This window comes from Jaculus jaculus, chromosome 1 (genome assembly GCF_020740685.1).
Source record: "Jaculus jaculus isolate mJacJac1 chromosome 1, mJacJac1.mat.Y.cur, whole genome shotgun sequence".
In the NCBI taxonomy this organism is placed as follows: Eukaryota; Metazoa; Chordata; class Mammalia; order Rodentia; family Dipodidae; genus Jaculus; species Jaculus jaculus.
Window position 1 is genome coordinate 270,489,969 of NC_059102.1, and position 21,361 is coordinate 270,511,329.

General features: G+C 44.0%; 1 protein-coding gene across 2 annotated transcripts in view; it reads left to right on the top strand.

Moving 5' to 3' along the window:
- Nucleotides 1–652: 652 nt before the first annotated feature.
- The window catches only part of Hsd17b2 (hydroxysteroid 17-beta dehydrogenase 2), a 63,916-nt gene continuing 43,207 nt past the window's right edge, over nucleotides 653–21,361 (top strand). For both annotated transcript variants that reach the window (XM_004659481.2, XM_045140852.1), the window contains exon 1: nucleotides 653–1,017. In XM_004659481.2, coding sequence (XP_004659538.1) covers nucleotides 756–1,017 — 262 coding nt within the window. In that variant the 5' untranslated portion in view covers nucleotides 653–755. The remainder of the gene's footprint in view (nucleotides 1,018–21,361) is intronic.

Consider the following 21,361-nt stretch of genomic DNA (forward strand, 5'->3'; position numbering starts at 1 on the left):
AGACCCCCACTCTCCAGTCAGAGCCTGGCACAGAGTGGAGGATGAACGAACGAGTAGCTGAACCCAGCCCCTGCTACAAGAAAGTATTGATGGTGGCCGTTCTGAGTTCTATTGTCATTATCATCTCTCCCTGGCACAGCTCCCCTCTGGCAAGACCAAAGCACTTTTCATCTGCCAAAGAATCTCTTCAGTTTGACCATCCAGCCTCCTGCTTCAGATGGAGGTATTCTGCAGAGACATGGGCCAAGTCATGGATGCTATCCCCTTCCAAAACTCACTAATTGCCTGGGTTTACACACACACACACACACACACACACACACACACACACACACACACACAGAGTCTGAGTCAGAAAAAGAACTCAAACACACACACACAGCAAACATCAAAAGGAAGAGACTGTCTTTCCGTGAACTCGAATTGTGTTAATTATTATCCACTTAATCATCTCTCCTGAGGTGGAAAGGTCACTATAAGATTCAAAAGTGCATGTTTGTTGTGTGTGTAAGAGGGAGGGACAAGTGGAAAATGCCCAATGTTTGGATTGCCATATGCACTGGTTTAAATTACCCCATGGGAATATTCAGGCATCTATTTCTACCCTTAATCTCACTTAATCTCATTTAACCGGTGCGGGGGCTGATTCCCCCTCCCCTCTCTCCTTTCCATTCAAATAACCCCGGCTGCCTCCAGCTAGCCCTGCATACTTCCCTCCCTGGCCCTGAGCAAGGCAAGGTGCACCGTGGTGGAGAATGAACCTGCTTTCCTCTGAGTCAGTGTGGCTCTGTTTGGCTGCCACAACCGTGCTGGGGGTTATCCTTTGCAGATCCAAAAGTCCAGGGCAGCTGCAGAGCCAGGCAGTCTGCCTCGCTGCCCTCTGGGGAGGTGCCTGGCTGCTTAGCTTGTCTCTCTTCTGCAATCTGCTCCTCTTCTCCTTGTCGTGTTTCCTTCTGTATGTGTGTTCATCTGACCAAGAGCTGTTACCCGTGGATCAAAAGGCAGTCTTGGTGACAGGTAAGTGGCCGGCACTGCTGTGACCCTCGTGGAGAGGGCAGGGTTGCTCTAATGCTCTCCTTGACTTAGTGGAATGTTCTCAGGTCTGACTTTAATATAAAGTACTTGGCATAGAGAGAATGGAAGAATTTATCCAGGTGGTTTTCACTGCATTCTTTTGGGTGGTGAAGGGAAGGGGCGCCAATGGCAATGATTTCGTGAGTTTCCCAGTCATAAATAATGATAAAAAAAAAACCTGGTCATTTCACATGTGTTGTTGCACCCAGGATGTTTTTGGGGTTAAGTGGGATTTTGTTCTGAGATGAACATTCAGCCAGGTTCTAACCTTGGTCATCTGCTTTAGGTGTATGCAGGAAAGTTTGCCAAGCTCACTCCCCAGCAGCACGCTGTGGATCTGTGGATCGGGGCTCAACGGTGGCACAGACGTTCTAGTTTACCTGGCTGCTATCAAGAGCCCCATGTCCTGCCGGGACCTTTCTCTCCAAGCGTATCATTAGTTTTTCAATGCTTCTCAATTAGATCCACTTGTCAGAAATTGAGGTGCTCATTAGCTGAGCTGCCAGCCTTTCACTTCTTTTGTATTTATCCCACAAGTGTGAGGCCAGATTAAATTCCTTTGAGTTGTAAAACGGGTTTGTTTGGTGGTAAAGTCTGAGTTTGGATAGAGCTGTAATTAGAATAACCCAGTTTTCCTAACCCAGAAAGGCCTGGAAAGATAAAGAAAGGACATGGCTACACAGAATCTTTTGTGGGGAGGTTATCACCCTGTGGTTACAGCCCTGGAGGGGTAAATATCACTGTTGGATGTGACTGGGAGGCATTTTACTGAGAAACAGAATCTTAGGTGACTCACTCTATTTTGCCTTTTACTATAACTGAATAACAAAATTCTTTCTTGACATGAGACACAAGTTGGTGCTTGCTGGAGTTTAGCAGTGTTGTAGAGCTGAGCTTCTGTAAATTAAAAAGAAAAAGGTCAAAAGTAGATAATCCCATCACTCAGTGGGGCATTTATTTACATGGATGCCAGGTGTCTCAGGAAGCCAACTTCTGGGAGCTTAGCTGGGTCTTCTACTTTATCAATAGAACCTTCAGATGGCCAGTGGGCTGGGGAGGGAAGAAGCTGGGGCACAGAAGCCAGAGTTCAGGGCTCTATCATAGCCCATACCCAAGGACTCATCAATTCAAACATAGTTTTTGTATTTTTCAGTTGCATAAAAGAAGACAGAACAATTAGAAACAGGATTACAATGCCATGACTGAGACTCCTGGCGTCTCCTGGAGGTGGAAAAGGTTCTGGGAAGTCAGCTTTAAAGAGCAGCACTTGTACAGCTGATCAATGAGAATATCTATTCCTGGGGTAGATGTGGGCAAACCTCAAGGTTGCTAAGAAAATCACAATCTATCCTGCTTGCTTAGCTTGTCAGTGTCCTTAGTATTCTGCTTTTAAGGAGGGCAGCCATTGGAGGATTGCCCATTCTCCAGTAAATAGCCTTCCACTTATGATTATGCAAGCGACCTTAATTTAAATCAGAAGGGGGTCAAAAAAATAAATATAGATTGCATGGAAGTAGGTTGGGGATCTAAAGGGAAGAAAAAGGGCTTTAGTGGGAAGGGTAAGGGGAACAGAGAGGATCAAACATGTATGTATTTATGAGAATGCCAAAAACAAAAATTAAAATAGTAACATCTGTACATTTTAGAAAGATGGAGGCTCACCTTAGTAATACCAAATTCACTACCTGCCCAGTGTGCCCTTATGCCCTTTGCAGTAAGTTTGACTGTGCCTTGTGTCCAGTAAGACACCTAAATTGAGTAGGACTCTCAAGCTCCATGACTAGCCCCTAAATAAAAGTGTTAGTCATTCAGAACTTTAGAAAAGAATGATATATGCTTTGGGGTGACTAAAATGTCACCTTCAGTGCTCTATCATTGTCAATATGAAGTGATAGGCTTGGTATCCTTCTTAAGAATGCTCAACATCTTTGTAGTAAGTGGAGAAATTGAAGACTGAAATTGTGGTTCAGTGATGGAAGAGCTTACTGTGCATGTGCTGAGGCCCAGAGTCCAGTGCTTGTCACAGCCAAACAAGTGGAGACAGTTAGAAACAAATTCTTTCAGTGACACCAGAACACATTTATTTTAATTTTTTTTTAAGTGGGGAGACACCCTAATTGGTAAGTTACCTTTGTTTTAGGCTGGCATGCATTTGGAGGTGGGAGAGGGTGAGGGAAGGAAGGTAACAGTGTATATCAAGAGCCATAGGTGCTAATACTTTATATTAAAATTCTCTTGAAGTAGTAACCTGAGGGCAAGGGATATGGTGGTGGAGAGCTGGCTTAGTGTTCTAGCAGGTTTATGTTTGATTCCTGGCAGTGCAATCAAAACAAACACTCCAAAACTTGAACTATGCAAAAAGGGTAGATGCAAAGCACAGTGTTAATTTTGACATAATCTTATTTAAGATAGTGAAATATCAAAAGCCAAACAAAGTCCATGGCACCTCCTTTGGGTGCACCAGTGGGCAGCCACTGATGATGACAGTTGAAAAGATTGTGTGGCAACATGGAGAACTGCTTGAGCTAAAGAAAACACAAGAGGACCAGATGAGATTTCTAGGTTGCTGGCTTGTGAGGAAAACTGTGATTACAGTTGAAGGAAGTAGTTTGTAGATAGCTGAAAGAAGGAAGAAAGCGAAAGAAACTGTAAATGGCTGGAGTAGAGTACACAGTTGTTTTCCTGTCCTCTAGATTTTAACTTTCCATAACGTCATTATGCTATTCATGTCATAAAAACTATTTCAAAAGGAAGCTGGGTGTGGTGGTGTATGCCTGTAATCTCATGCAGATCTCTGACCTGTATGATAGCATAGATTGGTCCCACTGGATCAGATTCATCTCCCCCTAAGCCATCCTCTTAATGTCATCAGTAGCAAAACTATAGAGATAGTTAGCATTGATCACAGAGTCACCAGGGTTGAGACCATGTCCACTCAATCAGTAAAGAACTACTGAATGTATGTGCATGCTGCTCTGTTTGGTACGGAACTCGGTAATTGGATGGATGCAGGAGATGCAATAGAGTGATGATGAAGTGAGGTACTGTGGGCAGGGAAAAAGGCTGCTTTAAGAAGCAGGGATCTGGGAGAAACTGAATGATAAGCTTAAATTTAGAACTGAGTTTGATAGCAGTGAAGGGTGGTTAGGTGGAACGTCATTGGCAGTTGGAAGTAAAGGTATAGAAGTTATTTAGATTTGAAGACAGAGGCTTGGGATGGATAAACAACAAAGTGTGGTTGATACTGGGAGGAAGGAGCTAGCTGGAGCATACATAATATACATTAGGAGGTCCATTCAGTCCTCAGTGAGTCTCTAGCTCACATTACAAAATTCTTTTATTTTTTTTATTTATTTGAGAGAGAGAATGGGTGCAGTAGGGCCTCCAGCCACTGCAAATGAACTCCAGATGCATGTGCCCCCTTGTGCATATGGGTCCTGGAGAGTTGAACCGGGATCCTTACTTGGGTCCTGGAGAGTTGAACTGGGATCCTTTGATTTTGCAGGCAAACACCTAAACTGCTAAGTGATATCTCCAGTCTTTTTTTTTTTTTAATGGTGCTAGGAAATGAAACCCAGGGTACTGTGTGTGCTAGGCTGGTACTCTCCACGGAACCACATCCCCAGCCATATCATATGTTTTAACTGTACACATATCTTTTATTATGAAGTTCAAGCATTCATTTAACCCTACCCAGGAAAGCATGAAGTATTAAGAAACTTGGGTAACACTGTAAAAGCCTGGATGGTGATTTTATTAGGAATTATAGCTAGAGTGTTTTGATGGGGGATAATCTCAATGGAACAGCCCAACTGTGGTGTAAGCCTGCTGAAGGCAGGCCCCACACAGTCCTTCTCACAGAGAGCATGATAGGCCGGGTCCAAAGATCACAAGTGAAGGTGCCATGAATGAATGGCTCCCTCTGGTGATGTGTTCCTCCTTTGTGACTATCATTTGGTCACACTAGGATTGTCCAATCCACTTACTTGTTTTGGAACTTATCTGCAGGTCCTTTTGCTGGAGTCACCTATACAGAAAGGGCAGTGTGACACAGCTGAACCCTAGGAGGCCCCATTGTTCTGCAGTGATCTAATTGTTGGCTTTTTCCAGAGAAGGCTTTGTGTAGGTTTGATCCTAGGCATGTTCCAGGATATGACAAGGGTTGAATCTCCTCTACTGCCAACCAAACTGAAGATGGTACCCTCCAAGATTGCCAGTGTCCTTCTAATCGCCAGAGCTTGACTCCAATTCCAGCACCACCATTGACTGGCTAACTGCATTCTCCAGGGTATCACCTCCTCTTCATTCTAGGTCTCTGCATTTCTCAATTCTCTCTCTCTCTCGCTCTCTCTCTCATTTTCCAGAATCTTACAACTTGCTCCAAGGTAAAGGCTTTTGCCCTCTCATTTTCCAGCATTCTCTCCCACTTAGCAGTCTCACCAGACTCCCAACTCTGTGTGGACTCACAAAGCTGAGGTCTGCGTACCTGATATTCCTATTCCCAGGATCTTTGCCTGAAACTCTCAACTGGGCATATCTTAAAACAAACCTATTATGTTTATGCTCTTCCTCCTAATCCTTTTCCTTCACTTCTCCAGTTCCTACCTGCTCCCAAATTCTGTTTTTCTCCTTCTTTTTTTTCACAATTTTTTTTAAAAAAATTATTTATTTATTTGAAAGCAACAGACACAGAGAGAAAGACAGATAGAGGGAGAGAGAGAGAATGGGCGCACCAGGGCTTCCAGCCTCTGCAAACGAACTCCAGATGCGTGCACCCCCTTGTGCATCTGGCTAACGTGGGACCTGGGGAACCGAGCCTCGAACCGGTGTCCTTAGGCTTCATAGGCAAGTGCTTAACCGCTAAGCCATCTCTCCAGCCCTTTTTTTTCACAATTTTTATTAACATTTTCCATGATTAAAAAATAAAAATCCCATGGTAATACCCTCCCTTCCCAACCCCCTGCACTTTCCCCTTTGAAATTCCATTCTCCATCATATTACCTCCCCATCTCAATCATTATAGTTACATATATACAATACCAACCTATTAAGTACTCTCCTCCCTTCCTTTCTCTTCCCTTTATATCTCCTTTTTAACTTACTGGCCTCTGCTACTAAGTATTTTCCTTCTCACACAGAAGCCCAATCATCTGTAGCTAGGATCCACATATGAGGGAGAATATGTGGCGCTTGGCTTTCTGGGCCTGGGTTACCTCTCTTAGTATAATCCTTTCCAGATCCATCCATTTCTCTGCAAATTTCATAACTTCATTTTTCTTTACAGCTGAGTAGAACTCCATTGTATAAATGTGCCACATCTTCATTATTCACTCATCAGTTGAGGGACATCTAGGCTGGTTCCATTTCCCAGCTATTATAAATTGAGCAGCAATAAACATGGTTTAGAACTTACTTCTAAGGAAATGAGATGAGTCCTTAGGATATATGCCTAGGAGTGCTATAGCTGGGTCATATGGTAGATCAATCTTTCGCTGTTTTAGGAACCTCCACACTGATTTCCACAATGGCTGGACCAGATTGCATTCCCACCAGCAATGTAGAAGGGTTCCTCTTTTTCCACATCCCCGCCAACATTTATGATCATTTGTTTTCATGATGGTGGCCAATCTGACAGGAGTGAGATGGAATCTCAATGTAGTTTGAATCTGCATTTCCCTGATGACTAGTGACGTAGAACATTTTTTAGATGCTTATATGCCATTTGTCTTTCTTCCTTTGAGAATGCTCTATTTAGCTCCATAGCCCATTTTCTGATTGGCTTGTTTGATTCCTTATTATTTAACTTTTTGAGTTCTTTGTATATCCTAGATATTAATCCACTATCATATATATAGCTGGTGAAAATATTTTCCCATTCTGTAGGTTGCCTCTTTGCTTTTTTACTGTATTCTTTTCAGTGCAAAATCTTTGTAATTTCATGAGGTCCTAGTGATTAATCTGTGGTTTTATTGCCTGAGCAACTGGGGTTGTATTCAAAAAGTCTTTGCCAAGACCAATATTTTGAAGGGTTTCTCCTACTTTTCCCTCTAGCAGTTTCAGAGTTTCTGGTCTGATGTTAAGGTCTTTAATCCATTTGGACTTAATTATTATGCATGGAGAGAGAGAAGAATCTATTTTCATCCTTCTACAGATATATATCCAGTTTTCCCAACACCATTTGCTGAAGAGGCTGTCTTTTCTCCAATGAGTATTTTTGGCATTTTTTATCGAATATCAGGTGCCTATAGCTACCTGGACTTACATCTGGGTCCTCTATTCTGTTCCACTGATCTACATGTCTGTTTTTGTGCCAGTACCATGCTGTTTTTGTTACTATGGCTCTGTAGTATAGATTAAAATCAGGTATGGTGATACCACCAGCCTTATTTTTGTTGCTCAGTATTATTTTAGATATTCGAGGTTTTTTGTGATTCCAAATGAATTTTTGGATTGTTTTTTCTATTTCCATGAAGAATGCCTTTGGAATTTTGATAGGGATTGCATTAAATGTGTAGATTACTTTTGGTAAGATTGCCATTTTCACAATATTGATTCTTCCAATCCAGGAACAAGGGATGTTTCTCCACTTTCTAGTGTCTTCTGCAATTTATCGCTTGAGTGTTTTAAAGTTCTCATTGTAGAGATTCTTTACTTTCTTGGTTAGGTTTATTCCAAGGTACTTTTTTTTTTTTTTTGATGCAATTGTGAATGGGAGTAATTCTCTGATCTCATCCTCTGTGTTTGTTGTCAGCTATTTTGCAATAGGCTCTCCCTCTTTTTCACTTTCTTTCTTCATTCTTTTGCTTTTTTTCTGGTGCTGGGCTTCTCAACCCAAGGCTTATGGTTGCTAAGCATGGGCTCTACCACCCAATTCCCAACCACAGCTTCCTTTTTGAAGATTTCTTCACAGGTCATCTCCCTCTGTCTTCCCTCGTAAATGCCAGCTCTCCCAATGTCCCTCAAAACTCTGCCTTTTCCTGGCAGCTCTGTTGACACTTCTCAACTTTCTGTGGTACTCTCATCAGCATGAATGACATTATGTTTTGATGGTGCACACATTCCTTCTGCTCAAACCCATGTCCAAATGCCAGTTTGGGGTTTGTGCGTTGGTTCCTTTGCACTCTGAAGAGGGAAGCAGGTATGGGATGAACATTTATCTTGATCATGGATCTGCAGTCATGGCTACCCCTCCGTGGGTTACTTAGCCATCAGGAGGATCTCCTTCAAGGAATGGGGAGGGAGAGAGAAATTGCTCTTGGGCTAAGCTTCTCCCTCATGGGTCATGTGGGCTCTGATCCTTCCTGAGCACCCCCCCCCTTATTAGCACAGGCAATAAAGTATCCCTGTGAGCAGGGTTGTTACATGAAAGGGGTCTTCTCTGACCTGCTACCCTTGATAGAAACTAGTGTGCTGCTGGGAGAAAAGTGAAAAGAGGCCAGAATATCTCACCACAGAAATACAATGCCACCTTGGAGCCTGTAAAAGTCTTTGAGGAAATTTATTTAAGACCAGCCATCTCTGTTTAATCCACTGGGGACTGAATAATTCCAGAGACAGTGTGGTATGTCATTCCATCTTCATATAGTGCTCAGAGTCACAAATATCTTCTAATTAGGCAAAATATTCCTCACTGGCACTTAGTTCTGCCTTTGGAATTCACAGGAGCTCATTACTCAGTGTGATCGCCCTTGAAGTGTGAGGACCATAGGAAAATCTTTTGGGAATTAAACCTTCCCAGTCTTTTTTTTTTTTTTTTTTTTTTGCCATTTATCCCATAGCTTAATTTCTAGAACCGTCTGTACTTTGATTGGTTTCCTCCAACCTATTTCCAGGTTCTGGACATTCCTTTGAGATGTTGACTCAGAGTTATCAGCGTGAGCCATCTTGATATGAACTGTACAAACCAGATGAGAACTAGGTGAAATTACATCAGGAGAGATGCAAGGTTCTTCTCTGGAGGATGGTTTGTTTGTGAGGTGTATGAATTGACTGCCTCATGACCACTAAGCTGATGGGGAAGGGTCAAGCAAGCTGGTAAACCAGAGGTCACTCTCGCTTTTGATAGGTGCCTTGGAGGAAGTACCTAAGGTATGTGGTATTCATGTCGAAAAGTCCCAGGTGGGGCTTAAACAGCTCAGCTCAACGCAGTACAAGCATCCTGAAGACATAAGATCCTCTCACTTCTTGGACTTTTTTTTTTTTTTTTTCTATTTCCCAGCCCTGATAGTTCACTCTCAATCAGCCATTTGGTTCTCTGCTAGAGAGAGAAAAAAGACTTTTGCACCAGGCAAAATATTCACATCCTGTTTTTTCTGTTAAACTCACCATCTAGATACGTTGCTCTACTGTCTCAGGGTTGGAGAAAGCTAAGAGCCAGTGAGCAGCCAGGAGTGTCACACTGATAGATAACCCCCACACTGAAGAGAACATGGGAAGTGGGAAGAAATATTCCTTTTACCCCACATAGGGTATCTCTCTGGATAGAGAAGACTGTGTTCAAGTTGTGGCATGTGTGAGAATGGCCCAGGGAGGCTTGGCTGCAAACAAATGGAGGAGTCTATGCCTGGTTGTTGTCCGCAGTTCCTCTCCTCCTCACACACCTAAACCTTCATTGTTAAGACACACAATATGCAAATGAACATACCAAACTGCTCACTAGCTCTGGGCTCTTGAGCAATCTGCTTCACTTCTCTGAGTTAATTTTTCTCACATATATAATAGGAATCATGATTGCTTTCTCTTCTAAGGATTAAGCAATATTATGAACATATGTTGCTGCCTGGTGCATAGTAGATGATTCATGAAATCATAGTGATTTAAATCTTTTTCTTATATTCTGTCTGGATGAAGGGCAACAGGAGCTTGCCCATGCCATCTCATGGGTCGCTCATGACTGCTGCTTCCTCTGTGGCCCACTCAATGCTGTTCTGCTCCTTTGTTCTGCATTCTGCCCATTCCTTGTCTGCCAAACCCTCTTTTGGTGGTTAACTTGTTACTTTAGCATTTTCATGCTTTTCTTATGTGTCTGTCCAGTGTCCAGACTCCTAGCTCTGTGCTGGGTTTGCCTTTGCTTCTTGCCCTTTAAACTCTGGCTCATCTGTAACAGTTCCCCAAGAGACTGCTCCTGCCTCTTGAGTTTTCTGGCTGATTCTTCTCAGTCTCGGTCCTTTACTCTGAGTTTTGTTTTATTCTGCTACATGGACAGTCTGCAGGAGGCACTGAGTCGTGGAGCCCTTTTCTTTCTTTTTGTGTGTGGAGTATATATGTATGTATAGGTGCATATTCATATATGTGCACGTGCGTGTGGCAGCAAGAGGATGACACTGGGAGGCTTCCTATGTCAGTCTCCACTTTATTATTTGGGATGGGGTACCTCTTTGTACCTAGAGATCATTGACTCAGCTAGCTAGAGATTCCTTTTCTCTGCCTCCCCAGTGCTGAGTTGATAAGCACCTGCCATCACACCAGGCAGTTTATGTGGGTACCAGAGATCCAAACTCAGATAATCATGCTTTCACAGCAAGAACCTTACCCAATGAGCTTTCTCCCTAGCTCCAAAAACTTCCTCTCTAGGTAATTGATTCATCTATTTTCTTTCCTCTCTAGAGCCTACCTGTTGATGAGACAGGACATTTGTTCCTTCTAAGCAAGGAGAGCTGATTGTGAGTAAGGAGTTGGTATGAGCTGGGGCTGAGACTGCTGTTGACTGTTATCACAGATTGTGTATGCAGGAACCACTTGTCAATTGCACTTGACATCCCACAGGCAGCAGAGACAGGTTCTTGGCCTCACTAGGTTTAACTGCAGTGGAGGAAAATACAATACAAGCAAACTAATCAGTAGATAAATTAACTTAGTACCACATGACCTTATGACAGAGACAGGGATGTTGCCAAAGAAAGGTTTCCTGTGCATCAGGCATAGCCAAAGTCTAATCTCATTTAATTTTCATAAGCAGATTGTAATATCATTTAAAAATAATATCAAAATATTTATCTATTCAAGAGATCAAGTGGGGCTTAGGACATACCTCAGTCAGCAAAGTATCTGCCTTGCAAACATGAGAACCTGAGTTTGATACACCATATTCAAGTAAAATGCTAGGCATGGTTAAACATGCATGTAATCCCAGTACCAGAGAGGTGGAGACAGGGGAATACATGGGGCTTGCCAGCCATCCAGTAATGCCCAATTGATGAGTTCTAGGCTAATAAAAGATCCTGTGTCTAAAAAGGTGGACATTGTTACCAAAGATGATGTCAGAAGTCTCCACACTCAGGTACACACATGTGCACCTGTACACACAGACACAAATATACATATGCATACACAAAATTTAAAAAAGCATAAATTAATACAATATTTTAAAATTATCATAAACAAGAAATCTATGAGATGATTTCTGTTACTAATCCCACTCAAACTTGAAGAAATTGAGACATTTTAAAGCTGACACAGTTAAGGTAACAGGTGAGTGGCTGGGCCAGAACTCAAATACAGATCACATTGTCTCTCCCTTAGTTCATGGGGGTACAATGAACAGTGCTAAGTCAGGCAGGTAGCAAGTGTGTCCCCCTCTGAGGGTACAAGGCAAAGATGGCCAAGAGTCTCAGACATGCAAACTCACACAACCTTCTTTTGCTTCTACATTCACACCCTACTGGCAAGTTGACTCTCAGAAACAGAGAGTTTCAACTCCCAGAAGACACCTTAGTGGCATCGGAGAGCTCTGAGGAACAAGCAGTCAGGATCTCTGCCCAACTCTAGTTTCCCTTCATTAGCAGGACCAGCACCATCTCCAGGGAGAAGCCTAGAGTATTCTTTTCATCACTCAGCTGTCACAGTTTTCACATACCTCCAGCTGTGTGCTGGGGTCATGGGCTGCTTTCAGGTCATTATTCCAGAATCTGCCTGGTTTACAGGGAGTGGGGCTTTGGGAAGAGCTAGAAAAGATAACTCTTAGAAACAAGGGTTAAAAAAAATAAAGAACTCACCAGTCATGGTCATGCCTGTGATACCTGTACTTGGAAGGTGGAAGCATGATGACTGAGCATTTGAGGCTAGTTTGGGCTACATACTGAGACCTTCTCTCAAAATATTAAGTCATATTAAACAAACAAACAAAAAAAAACCCTTGCTGGTACATGATGTTTCAGGCCTGTCATCTCAGCTACTCAGGAAGCTGAGGCTGGTAGATATCAATTTCAAGGCCTCAGTGGACTACAGAATGAGTCCAAGGTCAGCCTGGGAAACTTAGTGAGACTGTCTCAAAATAATAAGTTTTGGGGATGTAGATTACTGTTACAATACTTGCCTAGCATGTGGGAAGACCTGGGTTCAGTCCCCAGAACTGTAAAAGTGATCAAACAACAAATCAACAAAACAGAACCACTCTGGTGGTGAGGGGACTAGGATCTATCCATTCATCATTTTAAGCACTCTGGGCCAGGTACTGGAAATACAGGGACAGACAGCATGTATTCATTATAGCCAACAAACTTAAAATCTAGTGAGAGAGCTGGACAGGAAATGAGGACATTGAAGGGTCTGTAACATGCAAGAATTCAGAGAACTGGTCAGAAGGGAAAGGAGGTAAGTCCACCTAGGAGACTGAGGAGAGGCCAGAGGAGGGAAGGCAAATAGCCAGCCAGGTGAGACTTCCTGGTGGAAGAGTCACATGAACCTTAGTATCACATAAGCAGGATGGTTTTCTTATTCCCCAACTAGTTCTAAGAAGCCAGCAATGAGCAATTGCTCCTGCTTAACTGCTAGCTCCCTGGATCCAGACAGAGAAGACCCACCACACATTGGACCTCCCCACCAGAACCTAAGCTAATGTTCTTGTCATTCCTCTTTTGACTATGTGGTTTGATGGGTGAACCCTAGCTCCATGAGAGTAGATGCTGTGTCTCAGGATGCTATCCTCATGGGCTCAGCGAGTAGATGCGGTGTCTCAGGACGCTATCCTCATGGGCTCAGCGAGTAGATGCTGTGTCTCAGGATGCTATCCTCACGGGCTCAGGGAGTAGATGCTGTGTCTCAGGACGCTATCCTCACGGGCTCAGGGAGTAGGTGCTGTGTCTCAGGACGCTATCCTCACGGGTTCAGGGAGTAGATGCTGTGTCTCAGGACGCTATCCTCACGGGCTCAGGGAGTAGATGCTGTGTCTCAGAACGCTATCCTCACGGGCTCAGGGAGTAGATGCTGTGTCTCAGGACGCTATCCTCATGGTTCAGGGAGTAGATGCTGTGTCTCAGGACGCTATCCTCACGGGCTCAGGGAGTAGATGCTATGTCTCAGGACGCTATCCTCACGGGCTCAGCGAGCAGATGCTGTGTCTCAGGACGCTATCCTCACAGGCTCAGGGAGTAGATGTGGTGTCTCAGGACGCTATCCTCATGGGCTCAGCGAGTAGATGCGGTGTCTCAGGACGCTATCCTCACGGGCTCAGCGAGCAGATGCTGTGTCTCAGGAGGCTATCCTCACAGGCTCAGGGAGTAGATGTGGTGTCTCAGGACGCTATCCTCATGGGCTCAGGGAGTAGATGCGATGTCTCAGGATGCTATCCTCATGGGCTCAGCGAGCAGATGCTGTGTCTCAGGACGCTATCCTCACGGGCTCAGGGAGTAGATGCTGTGTCTCAGGACGCTATCCTCACGGGTTCAGGGAGTAGATGCTGTGTCTCAGGACGCTATCCTCACGGGCTCAGGGAGTAGATGCTGTGTCTCAGGATGCTATCCTCACGGGCTCAGGGAGTATATGCAGTGTCTCAGGACGCTATCCTCACGGGCTCAGGGAGTAGATGCTGTGTCTCAGGATGCTGTCCTCACGGGCTCAGGGAGTAGATGCTGTTTTTCAGGACGATATCCTCATGGGCTCAGGGAGTAGAGGCTTCAAAAGGGAAAGTGGGGGAAGAGTCCTAGAATCTGAAAATGAGGCTCACCACCAGGAGAAACAGCAGACCTTGAGAAATCAAGGTGCTGGCTTGGAGAGAAGAATGACAGCATCTTTCATGTTGAGTCTTACACAGTTTAACAAACCAAAGTTGTATCCAGATGATGTCCAGATGAAATTGGAAAAGTGAGACTAAAATTTAAAAAAGAGCCACAAACCAGAGGTAAAACTAGGCTGGTCTTCCACATACACACGATAAGTGAGACTATGGGAGTAAAAAAGATACCTGAGGGGAGAGTATAGACAGTGATTGGGTAAAGATGCTAGGCCTGTCTACAGGATGGGAGGTAGAGGGTGGTGCATAGTTCCAAGAGAATCGAGGAGTTCCGGGGAACAGAGTTATAGACAACATCTGACACGGGGGAGCGATTGATCAGGATGAGAGGACCTCGGGTCTCAAACAAAGAAAACTGTCTTCACAAAGGGCATGGGAAAAAGCCCCAAGATAAGCCAGTACACACATGATGGAGGGGACCACACTGAGATGTTGAACACCTGGAGGAAGACAGAAGGAGTAAATGGGACATTCGCTCCAGGGATCAATAAGATAAAAGAAAGAGATTTTTGGTCAGGGGAGAAGTTTTAGGCGTGCAAGACTTAATGAGGAAGACATCGAGTATGCAAAAAGGATAGTGATAACTGATGAAATAGAAGATAGTGCAGGAAGAATGGGTGTCAGCTTTCATTCATCTGAGCTCACTGTGCAAAGCTATTGGCTAGAAGAGTGGTTCATTTATGTAATGAATCTTCACTTACTTGTGGTACCCCTGGTGGTGATAGGATAGTTAAGAAAATAAAGTGAAACGGAGCATGCCAAATGCTCAGGACTGTAGCCAGCTATACCGCATACAACCAGTGAATTCTATCGTAGAAAATCAGAGAAGACAAAAGATGATAAAGTAATCAGAGCGAGTATCATTACAGAAACAAAACCAGCTACTTTCTGGGCTGGAACAGGTAGCCTAGTGTGAAACTCTTATCTTGACATTTCTGCCAAGTTCAATTAGAACTCCCCTACGTATGCTACTTTCACCATCTGCATTGATATTCTTAGAGCACTTGCTTACTGTCCTCTTCCCCTTGAGCACTAGCTCTTGATGTGGGTAGGCTGGTAGGGGGGAAGCTTGGTTCCCAAGGGGAATATTTGGCAAGATTTGAAGATACTTTCAATTATGGCAACTGGAAAGCATGGAGGCATGACACATTCTAGTGAAATGGCTGGGCAGCTGCCTAAACATCCTATCCTGTGCAGGGTCATCCCCACCTCAAAGAACAACCTGAATTCCTTATAAGTCATTCTGACCTTCTGTAGGAGCACCCTAGATCAGGTGCCAAGTACTCCCATAGATTGTGGTATCTGTAGCTGCCAGATACTAAGCAAATCCCATCATAGGCATCCAATAATAATAGAAAGAAGTGGAAATTGCCCTTGCCTTTGAGGACTAGCCAAATTCTGTTGTATACAGGGTGCCTGGCAGAGGGTGTTTGGAGTTATTTGTAAAGAAAGTTCATGTGTTGGTTTGGTCCTCCTTGTAATTCTAGCACTCAGGAGGTCGAGGCAGGAAAATTGCTGTGAAGTTGAAGCCACCTGGGCTATAGAGTGAAACCATCTTTTAAAAAGAAGGAGATATATCTTAGTCAGTAAAGCGCTTGCATTGCAGGCATGAGGACCTGAGTTTGATCCCCAGAACCCACATGGAAGGCCAGGTATGGTGGTATACACCTGGGCTCCCATTTCTGAGCATGTGCACACATGAAGACCCCTAGGGGATTGTACGCCAGCCAGTCTAGCCTAGTTGGTGAGCCCTGGGCTCATGAGAGACACCTTGTTTCAAAAATGGTGAACGGTGCTCCTGAGAATAACACCTGAAGTTGTCCTCTGGCCTCCACATACATGTACACACACACACACACACACACACACACCCACTAACATAAACACACACAGAGAAAGAGAGAGAGAAAAGATAAAAAAGAGAAAGTTCATAGAGGAAAATGGAAATATCTTATTTTATAAAGAATGGGAGGCAGGAAACAGCCACGTGGCGTCACTGGGCAACTGACGTTGCAATAAACAATAGACTCTGGAAATAAAAGATCTGGAAATTGGGCTGGAGAGATGGCTTAGCGGTTAAGCACTTGCCTGTGAAGCCTAAGGACCCCGGTTCGAGGCTTGATTCCCCAGGACCCATGTTAGCCAGATGCACAAGGGGTGCATGCGTCTGGAATTCCTTTGCAGTGGCTAAGAGGCCCTGGTGTGCCCATTCGCTATCTATCCATCTATGTGCCTCTTTCTCTCTCTGTCTGTCACTCTCAAATAAATAAATGAATAAATAAAAATCTGGAAATTCAGGTAACACTAGAACACCCAAGATTGTGAGCAGTTTGCTCTTTTGACAGAATCCAGCCAACTGTTCAAGCAGCATCAGAACTTGAAATGGACACAAGGTAGAGTTCTCCCGTGGTGATGCACAGGAATGAGCTTCTCAGCTCACCATGGGCTGCCATGCATATGGAGGTCTCCACCTTGGGATGGCTCCTCGGGTCTGCTGGATGCCAGCCCTTACTGAGCACTGGACTCACCTTCAAATAAATATAGTTTACCTGAGCTCAGGCATGTGTATGGGCATTGATGATTATTTGGAAAACACCCATATGAGGGGCAGCTAACATTAGCCCTATACTGACCATAGACCACAGCTCAAAGCCCTTCTGATGCCATGGGGACCCAATTCCACTGGGCATCTCTGACCTTACAGGCTGAGCGCATGACCTGAGACCCTCTCCTATCTGGCTCTTGTTTAGTGTTCTTTATCTCAGTGAGCTGTATCATCAGGCTCTCTATAGAGACCAGGATTCTACAAGTTACCTTCAATCCTAGTTGACAATTTATTCCTGTTCTATCAGCTTTACTACCAGAATGCACCTGGGTGCACGTTCTTTTTAGTTCCAGTGTGTCCATGCTCTCAGTACTTGACCTTGACCTCTGGAATTCCACTGTCAGCCCTTACATTCATTTCCTATAGAGCACCCAGAGTGTCCCCTATAAAGAAACAAAAACTTGACCTTCTGCCCAAGATCAGAAGGGTTCTCATGTCCCATCCCTCTCCCCTCCTGTTTAACTGTAGACAACAGTTTGGAAGAAGTCCTGGTGTTCCTTTCACCTGGTATGTTTCCCCATATTCACAGGTCTGGCTTCTCTACCTTTGTAACTTCATCTAAATGGGGATTTCTCAATCTTGGCACTGTGGAAAATTCTTCACTCTTGGGATGCCCTAGACATTATGGGATGGTTAGCAGTTTTCTTCACTCTAACTCACTAGAGATGGTACCACGAAACTCCCAAGTTGGTCTGATCAAAATAGTCTCCAGACAATGGCACATGTACCCAAATTATTGCTAGTTGAGACCTACTGGCTTAAAGTTTTACCTTTTTTTTTTTTTTTTTCTTCAAGGTAGGGTCTCACTCTAGCCCAGACTGAACTGGAATTCACTATGTAGTCTCAAGGTGGTCTCAAACTTATGTTGTTCCTATACCTCTGCCTCCCAAGTGCTGGAATTAAAGGTGTGCACCACCATTCCCAGCAAGCCAGGCCTCCATTGACCTCCAGACTGCAAACCTCCTGCTGTTTCTCTCCCTTTCTCTATCCTGTTTGCTGCTTTCACAGAACTTTCCTCTCCTTGTAAAAACAGGTTGTTACTTAGTACATGTCAGTGCCTCACCCCTTCCTTGAATGCCTTTACAGCCTTGATGCTTCACTTGATTCATTGAACAGAGTCCCTGGTTGCTAGAGATACTCAGAAAAAAGAACTGAACAGAGGAAGGCATGTGCGAATGAATGACCCAGCATGCAGACATAGCTGGGAAGGCAGGCGTCTTCCCTAAGTGAGAGGACTGGCCTAGCACAACCAAAAAGACACAGACTTGGGAGTCACTGAGACCCAGGTTCCCAGCCCTTCATCTACCAGAGGAATGCCTGGGACAGCTTAATTAACATCTTAGGGTCTTTGTTTATTCATCTGCAACATGGGAATGCTACCCTTGACAGCGTGGCCATCTGATTAGTCTTTGTCCCTGTTGGCTTCCAGACCCCAGGTGGTTTGGATACACCTTTTCATGACCTAAGCACCTGGGCTCACCATTGCCAAGGGCAGGCTCACACTGTACCTTTCGTGCTTTATATAGTGCCAACCATATCATAGATTCTCGGGAAATGCCCTTGGCATAGTAGCATCAGAGGTCCAATTGTATTCATGATTTAATGATGCAACTTTGGGCAATTTGCAGAGATGATTCTCATGGGGGTAGGCCCTGAGAAAAGTGACCAACGCAGGTCCTTCCTTAGTGGATCATGAGACTGAAGGAGCCATGTTCCTCTTGATTCATGTGTGTGCATGTGTTGCATGTGTACACATTCATGTGAGGGGCATGTGTTTGTGTGGGTACATGCCTATCTTTTTTTTTAAAAAACATCTCTTTTATTTATTTATTTGAGAGAAGAAAGATAAGTAGATAGAGAGAGAAGAGAAAGAGAGAGAGAGAGAGTGGGCATGTCAGGGCCTCCAGCTGCTGCAAAAGAAGTCCAGATGCAGCCTAGCATGATGGTGCATGCCTCTAATCCCAGCACTCAGGAGGCAGAGGTAGGAGGATCACCGTGAATTCGAGGCTACCCCGAGACTCCATAGTGAATTCCAGGTCAGCCTGGGCTAGAGTGAGACCCTACCTCAAATAACTTAAAAAAAAAAAGGACTCCAGATGCATGTACCACCCTTGTGCATCTTGATTCACATGGGTCCTGGGGAATCTAACCTGGGTCCTTTGGCTTTATAGGCAAGTGCCTTAACTTCTAAGTCATTTCTTCAGCTCCAATCTTTACCTTTACCTTTATTCATTCGTTTTTCATTTTTGCATGTGTGTTTGTGTGTGTGGAGTGTATGCATGTGCATATGTGTGTTTGTGAGCACACATGTACATGCACATGCGTGAGGCCAGAGGACTACATTGGATGTTGTTCCTTAAGTAGACCATATATATTTTTTTAAAAAAGCAGATTATTGCACCAAAAGTGAGAGCATCTGGGATCAAAGGAGATAAGCATAAAAGTTTAGAAGACTTTTGGACAGACATACTGTCTCCTTTTAGCATATGAACAGTGGGATCTTCCCTCTGGGTCTATGGCCTTCCAAAGCACAGGCTTCTGACTTCATTCTCATTACCAAGTATGAATTTCCTCCCACTGAGTGGACCTCATCTCTGATCCCAGAGAAGTTGATTACCCTCCACCAGTCTGTGTGTTATTATTACACTGGTATGTACATCTTGCCTGGCTGGCTGATTTTGTAGCTTGCAGGACTCACTGCTTTTTCATGATGTTGGTGACCATTAATCTCCATGACCCCCCATCAGCTGGCATAGCACTTTCCAGCACTAAGAGAGCTAGTCAGCAGGGAGCTGGCTTCCATCTCACTTCCAGCATGATCTCTGGATGTCCTGTGACCACAGCCTGTTGGGTCTCCAGCAACAGGGTCTTACTATTGGGTACACTATCTTTAGAATTGCAATGGAAAGAAGACAAAACCCAAAATCTATAAGGCAGGGAAGATCTGGAAGAAGCAGGTTAAGGCTGATACGCCTCTTGTGCTGCCAACAGAAAGATAAGAGATCACTGTAGCACTGCCATTTTTCATTTGCTTGAATTTAAAAATAACAGAGGTTGAAAATGGGGACAAAAATTATCAGCACAACCAGCGCTAAATTTAGTAAGATTGGGGAAAAGTTCCTATTCAAAGGCCACCACTAGCTGTAAGCCCTTTCAGGCTAGGGATGTGGTCACCTAAGGTTATTAGTCTACCTCTAGCACCCAGCCCTGTGTGGGTCAGAGAGAGGCTGAGTGACTTGAGTGAGAATTTGGTTGTAAAATGGGGTGAGGGAGGGACCAAAATAGGAAATGGACATTCATACTGATGGGAATAAATGGCAGAACAGCAAGTGAGGAAGAAGAGGCAATTTCTCATGGGGGAAGATTGCTCCTCAGTCCCTGAGTGTGATCTGCAAGCCATGACTTCCTTCCAGAAGTAGACAGGGAGAAAAATGGAGAACTGTGATACTGACCACATGGGAAGTTTTGTATCAGCCATTGCAAGAACAAGACTGAGGCAAAGAGCAGGGCTTTAATAGGAGGAGCTTTAGGGAGACGAGATGGGGGCAAGTGCCGACGGAGAGATGGGAAAAGGCAAGGCTTTTCATTCATGTATAGAAGTGGCCCAATGTCTTGTGGGTTTGGGGTGTTCTATTCCTAGGAATTGCCTCAAAATGTTATCCTCTGTGTACACATCTTGATGTGAGGAGTTGGAAATAGCTTCTCTCAGAAGTTGTAGCACTCCATCCCTCTCCATTCCCACGAACATCTTGGCCTTGGGATAAGGATGAGCTGAAGTAATTGCTAAGAGAACACAGAAGGGTGCAGAACGAAGCAAACACCCTGCTTTTTGTAACAGACTTGAGGGTCCTTCTGTCTGTCTTATTTTGGGGGATTCCCAATAGCCTCACTTCTCTAGTTTATTCTTGGAGGCTTTGTGAACAAGGCACCATGGTCAGGCTATTCTTCTTGTCATTATTCTTTAAACAATATAGTGTAACAACAATTTACATTGTCTTGGGTATGACAAGCACTATAGAAATGATTTAAAAGTACTCAGGAGGGAATAGGTTATATGCAAATAGTATTACATGTCATATAACAGATGTGGCCATCTTGAGATTTAATGGGATCCTGGTACCCATCCCCATGAATAATCCAGTTTTCTCTATGAATATAAATTTGAGAAATGTTTTGTATATACATATATGAAATGAATGAATGAAAATGGTTATTGAAAAGAGAGGGTCTGGGGGCTGGGGAGGTGGCTCTGGGGATAAAATATTTGTTGCTCAAACCTGAATACCATAGTTTGATCCTCACACCCATGTAAAAAAAAAAAAAAAAAAAAAGCAAAAACAAAAACAAAAAACCTGAAAGCTGTGATAGACTTCTCTAATCACAGCATGATTATCTTGAGATGGGAGTTGGACACAGGAGAATGTCCCAGCGGCTGGAGGCAAGCACCACAGAGAACTGCATGAGAGCAAGGAGAGAACTGCTGCTTCAAATGAGGAGGAATGGTGAGGGCTGACATGAAAGTTGTCCTCTGGCCTCCACACAAGCACCATGGCCTGACAGTTGTCCTCTACCCTCCACACAAGCACCATAGCATGTACTCCCCACTGCATATATACACACACAAAGTGAAATGATGTTTGAAAGTACCTGAGAGAAAATAAAAAGATCTAATT